At 37.9% G+C, this 16,967-nt stretch overlaps 1 protein-coding gene across 1 annotated transcript in view; it reads right to left on the bottom strand.

Moving 5' to 3' along the window:
* LGSN (lengsin, lens protein with glutamine synthetase domain) overlaps positions 1-10,222 on the bottom strand; it is a 65,483-nt gene extending 55,261 nt beyond the window's left edge. Inside the window, exon 1 of the mRNA XM_075708417.1 lies at positions 10,110-10,222. Coding sequence (XP_075564532.1) covers positions 10,110-10,222 — 113 coding nt within the window. The remainder of the gene's footprint in view (positions 1-10,109) is intronic.
* Positions 10,223-16,967: the final 6,745 nt, after the last annotated feature.

Genomic DNA, 16,967 nt, shown 5'->3' with positions numbered 1-16,967 from the left:
ACAGATTACTCATCACCACCTAATTTGCTAATGCCCACAATCAAGTACATTCATATTCCACTATATTTACACCACATCTGAAACACACATAATGTAGCTCAGGTCACAAAGTACACAAAAGCTAAAAGGTAGCATTATAAAGCTAACAAATTAGGCAGCAGTGAACTTTCATGTAGGTGGTTGAAATCATTGGCAGTCCCAGGTTGGTTGTTCCCATTTGCCTGTTGGAGGAATCCTGTGAGCAATCCCCAATTTACTTCAGGCAAAGGTGTCTGGGCTGGTATGCAGTCTTGTATCACCACGTCACTGACTATCTCATTGATATTGCCTGAAAGTAGTTTAGAAAACAAATGCACAAGCCTTTTGGCTGCCAAGTCATAAACAACTAGGTGGTACATTTGGGGCCATTAATGGCTTCAGCTGAGACAGGTAGATTCAGAAGGGATGTTTCCCCATAGCCTGATTGATGCTTTTTATTTAATTTACATTCCTCATCCAGAGTCTGAGTTTTCTGCAGACAAAAGATTTGTATCGGAATGTCTTTTGAGTACCTTTCTGAGGTCAGTAGAGAATATACTTTTTTGCTAAACTGTCACCCCCCTTTGCTGTAAGCTTTCTAAAGATTTTTTTCTTCTTTTATTAAGGCAAATAGGAGCACATGTGGTCATACTCATGGGCTGTGACAGGACATGATAAAAGGAGCTTCGCTTCCAGGCATTAAAGAGTGGTGCAAAGCTGGGGTTCATTTTCTAAGTCACCTGCAGACACATGCCCACAGCCAGGCACAAAGACACAGTGCACTCCAGAAACTCCAGGGTTTATAGTAGAACAAAGCAGCCAGCATTATTGATACAGAAACTGATTAGCAAAAAGCAAAACAAGATGCTGAAGAAACACCACTGGTTCTGGAGGTCAAAGAAATTACTTTAGAGCAGCTTTCCTCATCATCCAGACCTGAATATTGAGTTGTTCATAAATGCTTCTGCCATAGCCACATCCTTGGACAGCATATACTGAACACTGCAGCAAACACTACTCTCAGCTCATTTTATTACTATTTCTATTTCCTTTCAGCTGGAAACATGTTTTTTTTTTTTAATCTAATGTTTCACTATGACAGTATTAAGTTATGTAAAGCAAACAATTAGTCAATAAAAAGTTGTGCTTAAGCATTCTGTGAGTAAAAAAATGCCTTTTTATTTTGCTAGCCCCCTCTTTCTTTTTTTTTTTTTTTTTTAAACCAGCAGAAGACTACTATCTCTCTGCAAAGCTGCTTTTTCATTTTGCAATTCTGGCAAAAATTTCCCCTTGAAATTATCAGTTCTAGCTACAAACAGAGATGAAACACATGCTTAGGCACAGTGGGAGGTAACTACCATGGGAAGGCAAACCAGGAGCCAAGGGTGACCCCAGCATAGGCAGCACCTCGTCAGCGGGACACAGTCCCACAGGGACTGGTAGCAGGGTCCCTCAACAGCCATAGACATAGCAAGAGATAATCCAGGTTGAGGGTCCATCCAGGGAGCTCAGTCAGGAGCAAAGGAAATAGGACTGGAAACAGGCTCAGACATACACCTGACAGGTCCATCCAGGAGACCAGCCACCTACAGCATAGGTCTGAGGTCCATCCCAGAGACAGGCACATCCCAGAGACACCACAGCTCAGGCTTCAGGACAGAATGAAGGACAGGGAGCCCTGGGGTAGAGGGTGGGGGTCCCAGGTGAGGTTGGTCAAGGCCATTAAGGCCAATTGGTGCTCTCAGGGCCCTGACACATCTTGCCATGAAGCAGCTGTAATGCACATTACAAGTCCTTCTTTATTGCAGCTTTCCTACAAGAAAAAACATTTTCAGTCCAATGTTTATACCAGTATAAGTGGTATGAAAAACATTTTGTACAAGTCTGACATTAGAAAGTTTTATCTGATGTTACATTTCTTTTATCTATCTTGAAAACCTTCTGAAAGACTATTACATGTCTTAGTACTAGATATATTCCAACACTGGACTTAATTTCTTATCTTGCCTTGTATTAAACTATTATTATTTATCCCTTAGAGGTGTTTCACTTAAGCTCTATGTTGCGGGTGCTGTACAAGTACAAAATAGAAAGCCAGTTTCTACCCCAGCAGAAGTTAGTTTCTGCCCACAGTAAGCTTAGCTCAAGGCACTACAATAAATATAATAAGTAGTAGAAGCAAATGGAAAAAGAAAAAGAAGTTAGACTGTATGTTAACAAAAGGCATAAAATGCATCTGCATCATTTTAGTTTAATTCTTCAGTTGGAAATCACACCTAATTATCAGAAAACCCCTTTGGCTGTTTATCTCCAGTAATATTTCTGGAATACTGTTTTAGCTCAGTGTAGAATTCAACCCATATAATTATTGTTTTATTTCTTTGCCATCAAACATTTTCTCGTAATAAGAATTCCTGTCACTGAACTTAAAACAAAAATGTTTTTCTTAATTGCCCTAGGATCTGACCTAGCATTACCCAATGTCCCCTCTGCTTACTGGCTAAGGCAGTGTCTTGTAATAATAGGAAATGTATACAGATCTGCTATTTCTGAAGAGAAGCAGCCAAGGAATGTGACATGTACAGTAGATATTCTGCTCTTCTGAGATGAGCTGGGGGGACAGATATCTCTGAGATACTCCCTTAAATTCTACAGATCTGTGAATTTTGTGGATGAAATATATATTAGTCACAAAACTTTAACATGTACAGAAATTACTTATTAAAAATTAACACTACAATGTCTATTTTAAGTATCTGGTCACCACACAACCTTCTGTTAGATACCCTGATTTTGAAAATAGCCTACAGAAAGAGGTAGGAATACAGATAATGGAATCACCCCCCGCAACGTATGTGTTAAAACAAAGTTTTCTGAAGTCAGCCAAAAGGAATCACTTAAAAAAAAGGGGGGCTGGTCTCTCTTTTGGAGATTTGGTGCTTTTCTTAAACCTGCAGTTAAGTTCACCTATCCCCACAGATCAAAAACTCAGACGTATCTTTGGAGGATTTGTTTTTAAAGCCACATTTTGAAGAATTCAGCAGTGAGGACTATATTTAAAATACAAACTAAGGCTGAGGACACAGAGCTGTCCTTTAAATTTTACACATGAACATTGGTTTGATGTCACATCTCCTTTAGTGAGGTGGATGTGCAACCTCAGCACTCTCCACTACCTGAGGAAATTTAAGCCCAAATAATTTTGGCTTGTACCTTAAGCACCGGACAAGGGACTAAATGGATAAAAATCACACTCGCCATCATTTTTGCTGGAACTGTCATTGTACACAGAAGAACATAAAAGTAATTTGGCCACACAGCACAAATGCAAGAGGGGACATGACGAAGTAGGCAAAAACAGTCTTTTGCGTGAGCAAGAGAGTAAACAGAACTCTAAGCACTGATCCTTATCCAGAGGTGTTTTACATATTTTACTTATGATGCTCCAATATCAACATTCATCACTGAAACATTTCAAAATCCAGGTCACTGTCCTCCCAGTGCATGCTCTAATTACTACACTACGGGGTGAAGATCTCTCTTGTGCTCTGTCTTCACAGCCCAGTGAAATGGTCTGCTTTCCTTCCCCAAATGCTTTATTTCCACAAAGGGCATGACCAGAATGATTTGTCACTCATACCACTGTCCACACTTGGCTAAAAGCAGGCTGCAGCAGAATAGATAGGAATTACCCTTTTCTGGGATTTGCACATCTTTTAGACATAGTCTAAATAGCATCAGCCCTGTAACAACTTATAAGATAATATTAATAATAATAAATGCCCTGAAATCTGAAATAAAGTAATTCTGACTACTTTTGTTGGGACCTCTACTTACTTTATGGTCTTGTGTTCTATATGTGTTGGCCTTACACATCATCCGCATGTTAAGTGGGTCTGATCTATCCATAGCAGCTGTATCTTACTGCAGGGCAGGGAGCTTACTGCACTGCTCCTCACAGCAGGAGGAAAATCCCAGTCAAAAGCAAGGCTTTTGGAACCTTAACACCTTAGGCTCTATTATAGTTACTTTTGGCAGGAGGACAATCAAGTACAGTTTAAATCTCGTGACTGGACATCAGTCCCACAAATACATATAAGCAGGTCAAAGGAGTAGCTCTAGAGTCCAGGCCAGCACAATCATGCATGTCAGATGACATTAAGGAAACTAGGAGTCCCTAAGGTCAGCTTGCATCCTCCAAAAATACCAGTAACCAGAACAAGGGCAAAAGTTACTTAGTTTTAGATTCAAATTACTGCAGACAGTGAACTGCTGAGCTGCTTGGGCATGTAATTGGGTTAGAAAACATTCCTCTGTATAAACTTTGGGAATTCTGTATGCTTTTCTGAGGGAAAAATATATGTAAATACTTACAGGTCTCCAAAATTGTTCCCTGGTATGAATCAAGCATTTTTTTTTTCCTGTTTTGCTTCCGAATGCAGTATACATACCTATTTTCTGCCTCTCCAAAGGCTGTGCAAGGTAGCCTGGCAGCCTGTGCTAAATGAAAGGCAAACAACACTCCGTAGTGCATGGCTGGGGACTTAAGCCTTTTTTAAATGAACATGGGTTGTCTCAAGGGAAGAACATATCTTGGGTGAGTTCTTTTATATCAGCTAATCCTTTCAGAAACTGCACTGAAAGTTAAGAAATGAAACTGAGTTATTACCCCTTGGTCTAGATTTTCACAAAGAAATAACCCTTCTTTATAATCCTCATGAAAATAATAATACAAGGGGTAGCTGCAAGATACAATAATTGCTTTTAATTGGAGGCTCAGCTGGTTTTCTAAATGTGGGATTTTACATGTGAGCTCAGGAATCTGCATCTGAGATAGCATGAAGCTTTCAGCAAATTATATTGTTTCCTAGTGTTTCTTTATACTCTTACTTCCTTTTTTCCCCTCTTCTTTCTTTACTCTCATTTCAGGAAAAGCCATATGTATATGCAATGTTTAATAACATGGATTCTTTAGGTTTTCATGAGTCTGTCTTGCTCTTCACACATATGCAAATGACTACAGATTGATAAATCAAAAGGCTGTGAATTTTGAAAGTTTAATAAATTTTAGGTGAATTCTGATTCAATTAAAATTTTACTGAAAGCATAAAATTTAATCTTCCCCTTTCACTATAGTCTTCATAAGTAAGTCTGTCTTCCAGCCAGGCAGCTGAAACAATACCTTGTGACTGTAACATCTGCACACTCTCATCTATACTGATATGAAAAATAAGATTCTGTGCATATTGGCCAGAAATGTTTAGGGAATAAGGAATGGGCAGAATTGGGAATTGCCCCAAATACTGGTTGAATAGCAAACTGGTAGGAAATCCAAACAGTAATTTTGTGGTTGCCAAACACAGTGACTAGAAAAATACTGGATGCAGCATCAAAGAAAGCACTTTAGCTTACCAATTATTTGTTGCCATTATTTGTGAAATATCTGAACATTAAATAAGTTTGGATAAATTAGGATTACTCTGGTAACAGAAACAGACTACATTTGTCAGAGAGCTTATTTAACAAGGAAGCTACTCTGTCAGCAAGCCCTTATCTGTGGAAAAAGCTAATGAATGTGTCTCATGAATTTTTATTTTATTATTCTAATCTCAAAAGTCAGTGTTGACTTGAAATCAACAATTCCGCTCTATTCCTGTAATGAATTTCTGTCTTGCATAACAAGACTTTGAATCATGTGTGTATGACAAATATGTCCAAGTTTAGGTGCATAACTGAAGTCCAAGAGGCAAAACACAGCCATAATGAGGCTCTGGAGGCTCAATAGAGTTAATGAAGAATAAATATCTAGACTTATTTATGTTTCTTTTATGTTGGATGGTAGATTAAGAAGCAGTGCAGCTTTATTACACATTTCTATTCATATGTATTTTCTTCTATAAATCACATCAAATTTCAGCCCCTTGAAACCCTCATTTTTTATTTATGTATGTTTTAGCAGACTACACCTTTAAGAACATGCCAGTTACAGGTATTTAAAACTGTTTTGTCCTTCTAAGATGTCAGCTCTTATGAAGCAATCTCCAATTCCCATTCCCCATATAAACCTTCCCTCAGTTTGGTATTTTTCACCCAAGCATAAAAATTTCTACTCATAACCAGCTGATATTTGACAGATACCATGCACAATATTCTGACAACTTTTCCCAGACAAAGAATATTCAGTCTCCACAATTACTCTAAAGATGGGTCATAGTAAATTTTGTCTGTTGCTCAGAGATTACATTCTGTCTTATTTCCAATTAAGAATGGCTATCAGCCAGTAAAATTGCAAAGAAAAATACTAGAAGGTTTGGCAAGATTGTATCGGCCTCTTTGATTAAATGTAGGTATTCTTTGACTTGTCAAGTTTCACACACTGAAGATGAGATACACTTGGTTCCTATTTCCTGCAGTTAAGACTATACACATTTACATTTTGTGACATCTCTGCTTCTCTGTTATCCCATGAGCCCAAATGGATCACTCTTATCAATGTACACTGGTATATCTAGCCCTATAAGGTTAAGGAGCAAAAAAGAGGCCAAAAGAGGGCTACAGAGAAAAATGTCTCTGTTAGGGAAATGAAATACCTTGTGGAGCCAAGACTATAAAATATAGAAACTGTAGTCTTGGTGTCCAAGAAAATGGGAAGAGATTCATCAAAATCTCATTACAGCCTAGCTTCTCATCAGTTTGCCAAGCCCTTTTATAGGGTACTTTTCCATGAAGTTATTCAATCTTAGGAAATTGTTTCTGTCTTCACAATCAAGACATTAGTGAAGATTTGCAGTGAAATGCATACTGACTTTTATCTCTGGTTACAGTGATATCCAAGTCCTCTAAACTGGTATTTACTATGGATCTCTAGACACTAGCTTCCTGAATCCTGATTTTAAAAAATATAGTTTCCAGCTTTCATCCTCCCATGTCAATCACCAACATGGATCTTGGAGTATTGCTTAGCCCACTGTCCTCCACTGGAACCACAGAAAGGTGATCAACTGAAAACATTGCCTGGAGAGACTCAAAAACCAGCCTCCTGCTACTTCCCTGAGCTTTTCTTCATGACAGATTAGACAGTGACAGGTGCCAAGTCTGGATTTTTCAGCAGCATAAGTGTGGCTGAATCCTAACCCCTGATTGAGAACTATAAATTATTTCTATTATCATGCTCAATAATTACCTTAAGGAATTAGTATTGAAATTCCTCAATGAATTTAGAATTTCAGGAAGTTTTTTAAAAGATTCATTGACAAAGGCTCTTTTAAAAGAGTTAAATGTCAAGGGAGGAAGAAGGAAAGTCCTCTCATGGATTAGTAACTGGTCAAAGAACAATCAATAAAGATTAGGAAATGGTAGATTTTTCACAAAGAAGGAAGGTACCAGCAGAGTCCCTCAGGTATCTGTGTTTAGATATATGGTGTTAAACATGTTCTTAAATGATCTGGTTAAGGAGGCAAAAAAAGTCTCCAAGCAGTACAAAATGAGTTACAAGAGTCAGCACTGGAACTGACAAGGAAAAGTTGTAGAAAGGTCTTATGATACAGAATATCTGCATGATAGAGTGGCAAACAAAATTCATCCTTCATGAATGCAAATTCATACCTATCATGGTGAAGGCAAACAAACCATAAGTTGACAAACATAATGCTGGATTTCAAATGATCATGAGAGAGGTGATCCTGGAAGTAGATTTTATGGAAAGTTCTCTGAAAACATCTTTTCAATGTTCCAAAGAGATCAAAACAGAAAATAGAATAACAAGAACTATTACAAAAACAGTAAAGAGTCAAATGGAAATAATGTACTCTGATTCTACCTCAAAGAAACACAGCAAAATGGGAAAATAAGGATAAATGGGGATTTGGAATGTTTCCACATGGGGAGAGATCACAGAAACTAAGATCCTTCAGTATGGAAAATAAATAAATATGGGGAAATTGTAAAGAAGTATGTAGAAACTGTGAAAGGCATAAAGAGGGTGAATAGGGAATAACTATTCACTATTTCCCATAACACAAAGACAAGGTGGAACAAAATTAAATTACCAGGCAACTGGTTTAGAACAAATAAAAGCAAGTATTTTTCATGTGACACATAATGAAATTGTAGCACTTACTGCCATAGGATGTTGTGGATGCCAAAAGTATAAATGGGCTCAAAAAGCAATTAGACAAAATTAATGGAAGAATTCATGGAAGACTTCCATTCTGAAAGTACCCAAGTCTCAGATTGCTGAAAGTTATAAGTGTATAACCATGGGAAGAATCATTCTGCCCTGTTTTATTGTCTTTCCCAAAGTATCTACTAGTAGCCATTGTTGGAGAGAGATCAGTGAGCTAGACAGATGCTTGTCCTGATCTAACAGAGTTGTTCTTATACTTTGACACAAGAATCGAACTGGTTTTTTCATTAGAAGTATGAATTTCACTCCTATTCTAAAGTGAGCATATCTTAAAACAAAAGTTATGGCTGGACTTTTTATCAATGGTTGGATAGTGGTTGCAGGCTAGTGATGAAATTACTTGTTTGATGCTGTCCCAACTCTGGCAATGTGTAGAAGCTCTTGCCATTTGATGGTTGTTTTATATGTTAGAATTGATGGGGTCAGTCTGATTTCCAGAGATGAGATGATTGCATCCTAAAGCCATATTCACAATTAAAACTCTAAATGAAAAGGACCTTGGCTCAATATACTGCAGCCCTCTTCTTCACTGAAAGCATTGGAACAAGCTACCCAGGGAAGTGGTTGAGTCACCATCCTTGGAGGTATTTAAAAGACGTGTAGATGTGGAATTTAGGGTGCAGTGGTGGTCTTGACAGTGTTAGGTTTGTGGTTGGACTCGATGATCTCAAAGGTTTTTTCCAACCTAAATAATTCTATGATTCTCTGATTAGCAAGTCATGTTGACTGGGGTACATCACAATGCTTGCACTGACAAACATTCATTGTGTGCAAGGTTTTAGGATGTGCTTCTGTAAACCCTCAGTAATCTAATTGGAGAGTAATTTTCTGAAAATTATTGATACTATCATACTTATTCCTGGCATCTACCAGTTTTCAGGACCAGGGCCCTTGTCTAATTTTAAGCAGCCTAGGGAATGAAAATTTCAGAGACCATTTCTCCTTTTAGAGTCCATGGAAGAGCTTCAGTCTAGACAATAACAAGTGACGTGACAGGTGTTAGTGTTGGGAGTATCAATGGACCCCATGTTAGTGGACTTGATTACTTCCAGAGATGAGGCTGAACTGGAGTTTTGCCTATTCATTTAATATGTGTTTTCCTAATGGATAAGGATGTGCTGTACTGTTCAATAGCCAAGGGAAGTGATGGGGTAGGCAGGAAAAGGGAAAAACAGAAGCAGAGATCCTTTCACGTCTTTATTACTAATGCTTTTGTTTATATGATGCCCCCTGAATGTAGTGGAAGATTTAGAAACCACTGAAAACTAATAATTAGTTCAGAAAAAAAACAATACTACGGAGGTTTCATGCTGATAATAAACTGTTTCCTTTTTTTTTTTTTAAGCTGTATAGCTCTTTTTAATTTCTCTGCATATTTTGTATGTGAATGTACTTCCTCCTTGACTACTACGAAGAATTTAAACAGTGTAGTCATTATTTTGTGGAATATCCCTGGTTTTCATCAGTGTTATTAAATAATGTTGCTTGGAAGCCAGGCAGATTACTGGACATGTGGACTCTGAGGCATATTAAGCTCCGTAGAAACAACCACTAGTGGTTCAGATAGCACAGATGATAAACCAGATACAGACAAGCAACGGATTTTAGATCCCTGCCAAGGAAAGACGTAGATCAAGTTCAGATGATTACAACACTGACAAATCCACAGCCATGAGGTTCAATGAGAACAGAGCAAACAAGCCTGTTTTCTAATTGTTTAACATGTTTTAGTTGCTAAATGTATTGGGAGTAGACAATCTCTTGATAGCTGCAAAATTCTAGATGGTCTGAGATGTGACTACATGCTTTCTGCCAGTTTTCTTTAGTCAGATTACCACACAGCATCATTGTAATTCAGGCACCAGGTAGTTGTAAATTTGACATCAATGTCAAATCTTTACTTCCTGCTGAAATGAGCCTATGAAATCTGAAGTCCAGATGGGTAGGCAGCAGTGGGAGGATGGCAGGAACTGCTTGCGCAGACATGGCACTGGGGATATGTTCCATGGTGATCAGCATCTGAAAGACATCAGCAAGCAGCTAATTGTCTGTAATTTACTGTATTTACCAGTTCAGCAGGGCAAATTCTAACCCAATGATATTTAATTTCAATACGCCTGCTACACAATCAGACAGACCATAAAATAATTATTTTTAAATTACAGCTTTCTCACTACAAAAGCAAATAAATCAGAGAAAATAATGTTTTAATTTGCTCTTTCAAAGCTACGATCATCATTTGTAGTGTTTACACATTGATGGATTGCTGAGGTGTAGATTCATTCAAACGGCACCTTACAATACTGCACCCAAACTGAAAAGGACTGATTTAGCTGGAATCTTGCAAGAGGTTTCACTCCGGCTGTGCATTTCTGCCCTCTCATGAGATAACTGCTAACTTAGCACTAAGTGGCAAAAACAGCATGCCCACACATGATCATATTTGCTGAATTCACTTATTTTTCTGGTTTTGGTTTTACTTGTGACTTAGAACTAAAGTGCATCTGCAAAAGGAAGGGATCTATTCTGTTCTGCAAATTTTGTGGGAGGCTGATACAGCTATTAAATTGAAAATAATTTGTTTATATCCTGTTTCTCATTCTCTGTCTCAGGGTATGAACACATCACTTTTTATCATGTTCCTGCCTCGAAACTTCTCCTTTGTTCTGAAACGAGCTGGTTTGTCAGTCTAGTATTTCAATCCTGCTGTGTCTTCTGTATCTTCAGAGGCACACAAATAAACCATTTAATAATCTAAATACCATGGAAGTGTTTCTGCTTGTTCTTTTTCTATGCTTTATTGTCTTTGTCATGTGATACTTGCTTATTCAAACTCTTTGCAACCGTGTTTCTTTCCCAACCCTTAAGCAAAAAGGTAATGCAACTACCATTCCTCCCATTTTTTTCCTATTAGGTTATTAGCACTGAGGTGTTTGCAATCACAATCTGTTGGCAACACATCTTGTTAGATCTTATGGAGCATGAAATACCTCACTGCCAAGGAAGGTCTCCCCTATACATTTTGATAAAATGCTAATAAATGCATTTTGACAAATGTAACCATACATTCTGAGTAGCTGGTAAATACAGTAAAATATAGCTGCATGTTGGTGTCTTTCAGATGCTGATACCTCATCCAGAACAGCTTCCTTCTAAACAAGTTCTTTGCCTAGGCACAACTGGATCAGCCAAACCACAACAGTTCCTTGACAGTATCATACACTGAATAGCAAAGACTGAGATATAGGGCTGGTCCAATGAAAGTATATACTTCTGCTGATGCCTTTTATAGAATCATAGAATTGTTTAGGTTGGAAAAGATCTTTAAGATCATCAAGTCCAACCATTAACCTAACACTACCAAGTCCACCACTAAAACAATTAAGGGGGGAGTAGCAATTTCATGTTTCCTGGCTTGGTGGCTGGATTATTTTTTGATGAAAGTAAAAACTAGGAATCATTAAGGTTGGAAAGGATCTCTAAGATCATCAGTCCAACCATCAACCCAACACCACCATGCCTACTAAACCATGTGTCAAAGTGCCACATCTACACGTTGTTTGAACACCTCCAGGGATGGGGACTTCACCACTTCTCTGGGCAGCCTGTTCCAATGCTTGACTACTCTTTCCATGAAGAAGTTTTTCCTAATATCCAATCTAAACCTTTATCTGACATATGCATCCAGTCTTCTCTTGGCTTGAGCAAATAGGCATTTTCATATCCTTGCCTGAAACAGACCAATTGCCCCCCTTGCTGTGCTAGGGTTGACCATGGTCTTAGGTGTTCCCGAATATCAAGGAGACACTCCTGAGCTCACAGCAGAGAGTGGCAGGAAATGAAACCAATTATCCAAGACCTAACACAGGCTAAAGCAAAGAATTGATAACAGCCACTCATTCTTCCTTAACATGTGACACACAGGAATGTCACTGTCCTCATTTGAAACTTCTGCATCTGTTCACAATCCTTTTAGCACAACTATCTGCTAACATTCATTTTTCTCTTTAGAAACTCAGAAATTGAGTGGAATGAGGACAGGACCAACAGAAGTGGTGATGAAGTTAGCAGGTCCCAGCCAGCCAGTCAGTCTGAACTGCACAATTTCCGTGCTGTAAGTGTCCCACTGAGCTCAGCTGTGATTCAGTAGCTGGGCACACGTCAGTACTCACATGCTTGAAACAGAAATATCATCACCTGCAAAAGTCCTTCCAGCACAGTGTTTGCTCTCTCACTCCAGCCCAGGTGAGAAATTAGATTGAAGCAATGGCTACATCTGGCAGAATCAACTTCCAGTGCAACTGCCTCCTGGGGCAGCAACTGAGCTCTGAAGTAAAAAGCAGATAGAAAAGTGCTGGATATGGCAGATTTATGGAAAGTAAAGGGAAGGTTAGACACAAGACAACCCAAAAGATCACATAGAACACACAAGAAAAACCGGCACAAAAGCATAATATATGACCTTTCCAATGCAGGCAGTGACCATTCATGACCTGACCTTGCAAATACATGTTGAATTAGCCCTAATCTGCTCTACCAGATAATCTGGCTCAGCACAGATATGACGTAACTGCTTTTATCATTAGACTTCATAACTATGTCTAAAATCAAATAAACCCTATGTTCTCAAATCTGCAAGTTTTATAAATTCATATTAAAATTCTACCAGCTACAAAAGACTTTGTCTTCTTTTAATAGAACACTCTAGATTCATTTTTGTTGAGACTTATTGAAAAGTATAATGTGAGAAAGAGCTTTTGCTTTTATATGTCTCTTAAAAAAATGAGAGCCTTTTCACTGACTAACAAACTGTGTGTACATATATACATATATAAATACACACACTACTATATATATCTACAGTAACCTCCTGACATTATCAGAATTTCAGCATCCTATAATCATGACATATACAATACTAACAAAACAATAAGAAACAGGCCTGGGAAGGATCTCAGAAGGTCGTTTAGTCTTTTCCTCTGCTACCGTGCAGGATCAGCTTTGTCACACTTGATGAAATTTGTATATTCTGTCCTAAAAACTTTCAGTGATGGATATGCCTTAGTCCCCATAAAAAAAAAAAAATTGTTTCAGTACTAAGGTTGGAATTAAAACATTACATTTAAAAATCTTCAAGACAGAGTACAGTCTCTTTTTTTCCCTTTTGCTTATGCTTGGTTATAACAAAGTTCAGTACATTGTTTTTTGCCAGATTTGAGACACTAAACAACATTCTTATTAAAACCAACAGCACTGAACAAAAAAGGGATTTGGGTGGTATTGATTACAATGACATACAATTCCACTAGCCTAAATCCCAGTAGAAAGAAAAAGTCAGAAAGATTCTCATTTACCTAGTGAGGAGTCCATTCACTGTAATTTTTCAGGTTTTTCAGATTTCTGTTTACTAGATTCTTTCTACTAACTGTAAATGCTATCCCAAAGTCCCTTCCAGCTGAGTAAGGCTAAGCTGGTGGTAAGAGACAAGGCAAGTTAATAAGTTCAACTATTCTCAATTAAAATTGCTTGGCTATATATGTGAAGTGAAAGCAAGCTTAATTTTCTTTATCTTCATGATTGCTCCAACAGTAGAGATTTGTAACAGAAATACTAAGATTGGATGAATTACACACAGAAAAGTTTGTGTGCAAAAGCACCACAAGAAACAATAGAGCAAAAGCTAAAAGAAGGCCTGTGTTGATGGCCAAGGACAAAACTGACAGCAATCAAACTGGCAAAGATTGAGGAATATGGTTTTCTCAAGATCAGAGGGCCCATGGTCTGATAACAGAAGGATGGCAATAACGATACACCATATTGTATGTATCATTCCTGTTCCTCTTATCCTAACAGGAAAGCAGATTGTAACCTTAAAGGTACCTCAAATGAGGAAACAAATACAACAGGCAACACATTGTCTAAGATTCATGGAATGTGAAATTAAATTCTGAAACAGAAGAATCACCCTAAAATATTTTTTTATTTCTAAATGTCATTGAAGAACAATCTAAAAACCCATTTGTTATCACGAGTAAAGAGGAAGCCAAGAGACGTAATGAGGAATCAACAACCAATTTCCTTTTTCATCCACATAGCACACAGACAATCCTTGCCAGATCACTTGGACATACACATCTCTGTGCTTGTGAGTATGTGGGTGTGAGTGAATTAAAACTAGGGCTGACTGAAACCAGTGTTGTTTAAAATAATTTTCTGTAAGTTCTCACATCAAGTTCTTTTAGATATACTTCTCACAAAGCTGAGAAAAGGGATGTTCGTATTGAATTGGTTGTAAATGGTCCCCAAAGAGAGACCAGTTAAAATAAAATGTATAATCACTTGAGCAAAGAACTTCTTTAAGAAATTTGCTCCTTCTGTGAGTGCCTTGACAATAAGGCAATAGAGTTGTAGCACTGACAATTATTTTTTGATAAAAGAATCATCATTGTTATCTCATCTATTAGCTATATTTTAGAAATTAGAGCTAGAGTTCTGGTTGAATTTGAAGGATCTCAGATCCTTATGGGGAGTTAGGCATATCTGGAGCATGGTTTTCAGACAGGATCCCTCTGAAGTCTTAACAGCTGTTTTGGGTAGTTTTTGGATCCTAGTACGGCAAAAGCAGAAGTTAAGCATTGAGCTGCTTAAACTGGAACAGTGCAGAAACAAAAACTCTGAGCACCAAGGAAACAGTCAGGCTGACTTGCTGAAATGAAGCTGCCCTTACAGCCACCACGTGAAAGTTTTTGATGTATGACTGCATTGAGTATGAAATTAAGACACTTAAATTTCAGTGGTACAGGTATCTAAGCTGTGGAACTTTTATTTGCTAGTAAGCCTTAATGTCTGCTCTAAGGTAACTGAACTGCTCTTTAGACTCCACTAACTGTGTTGATTAGATTTCCATTGACTATAATGGGGCCATAGTCATCTGCATGCATCTAAATATAAAAATCGAAATTTAAGGGTCTTAATGTCTAGCCAATTATCACTTTCATGCATATGTCTCGCTCTAGATGCCATTGGTATTTTTTTGTATGTGCCCCTAAATCATATTTCTGCAACAGTTTGTTTATGAATGTCCCTCTGTCTTTCAGGATAGGCAACATTTTTACCATGACAACTTTGTAATTTGCTGTTCAAATAACAGCATAAAATATTATTTATTAATTAATGCTTAAATTATCTAATTCTTAAAATAAAATTTCATTTTCTGTAGTAGAACTGTTTCACACAGTTAAAAACTGGCATATTTATAACTGCTCTAGTTGTTTGGTGGTATCTATGCTTAGCATAACAGGGTACCATACTCTAGGCTGTTTGGTTAATGGGTGACGGGCACAAACTGAAACACAGGAAGCTCCATCTGAATATGAAGAAAAAATTCCTTACTTTGAGGATGATGGAGCACTTGAACAAGCTGCCCAGAGAGGCTGTAGAGTCTCCTCTGGAGATATTCACAAACCCACCTGGACGTGATCCTGTGCAACCTGCTGTAGGTGAACCTGCTTTAGCAGGGGGGTTGGACTAGATGATCTCCAGAGGTCCCTTCCAGCCCCTACCATTCTGTGATTCTGTGATTCTGTGGTTTCCTGAATGTTTAACAGTGGACAGACTACATGACGTGAAATGCAGTATATCTGGAGCAATTATTTACTGTTTAGCTCACACAAATTTTCCATTATTTACAGATAATAAGCCATGGAAAAATGTTCAGATATTTCTATTGTAACAGATCAGACTGCATTTTTCTTTTTATAGTGAAAGTAAACTCTTGTTTGTGGAAGTCGTGACAACAATGATATCTGAAATCTCTTGTTTAGTCACTTAGCAACATTCATATCTAAAGATAAAGTAAATTTCCCCTGCATTTGGCTGCTGATAGTTTCAGTGCTGAATAAAATACTACCAGTTTCTAAAGAATGAGATTAAAACTGCCCTTTTTTCATGCTGTTCTTGCTTGTAAGCTCACTATGACTATACAGTTGTTAGAGTACAAGTAAAAATCAAGACTTTGGGGGTTTATTAGCAGTTCTTTGCTGACTGTTCAGACCTGTGCAGTCCCTTAACTTTAATTTCTGTTTTTCTTTGAGTATGGTGTTCGTGGTATAGTCCAGAGTCTCATCTAATTCAGCATGAAAACAAATTTTAACAAGTGTTGTAGATGTCAAACTGTTGCTTTTTAAATCTATTTTACTCATCTTAAACATCACTAAGGTGTTGATTTTTGAATGAAATCCTGATTATTCTTCCTGCTGTTACACACAAACACCCTTCGAAACTCATTCGGATTGTGTTTGTTTGCCCTGATTTGGGTCACTTTACAGAACTCCAGGAAGAAACATCTGCTTTGCTCCCTCCCAGTGGTTATGGTGTGAAGCTGAGGAAAGGATGCTGCACAGGCACTAAAGGAGGAGCAGTCCCATGGGAATACCTCTTCCCAAATGGGAACCCCTTCTCCATCCCCTTAACTGGAGCTGGAACATGTCGAGTTTTACAGAAGGCTTAGCATCCTCAAACCACACACCTTTGACAGAGCTAAATATGAGTTGGGCCCTGAGCAACCTGATCTAGTTGAGGATGTCCCTGATCATTGTAGGGGGGTTGGACTAGATGACCTTTAAAAGTCCCTTCAACCCCAACTATTCTATGATTCTATGCCTTCTTTGCTGTTTACAGCACTATAGTCCTGCATGTTTTTAGTAATGTTTTATTTCTTTTGGTTTATATCCAAAATACATAAGTCTAAGTGCAAGGGAAATGA

The sequence above is a fragment of the Pelecanus crispus genome, chromosome 3 (assembly GCF_030463565.1).
Source record: "Pelecanus crispus isolate bPelCri1 chromosome 3, bPelCri1.pri, whole genome shotgun sequence".
Classification (NCBI taxonomy): domain Eukaryota; kingdom Metazoa; phylum Chordata; class Aves; order Pelecaniformes; family Pelecanidae; genus Pelecanus; species Pelecanus crispus.
The sequence above is the reverse complement of the archived record's forward strand: the minus strand, read 5'-3'. Positions and strand labels throughout refer to the sequence as shown.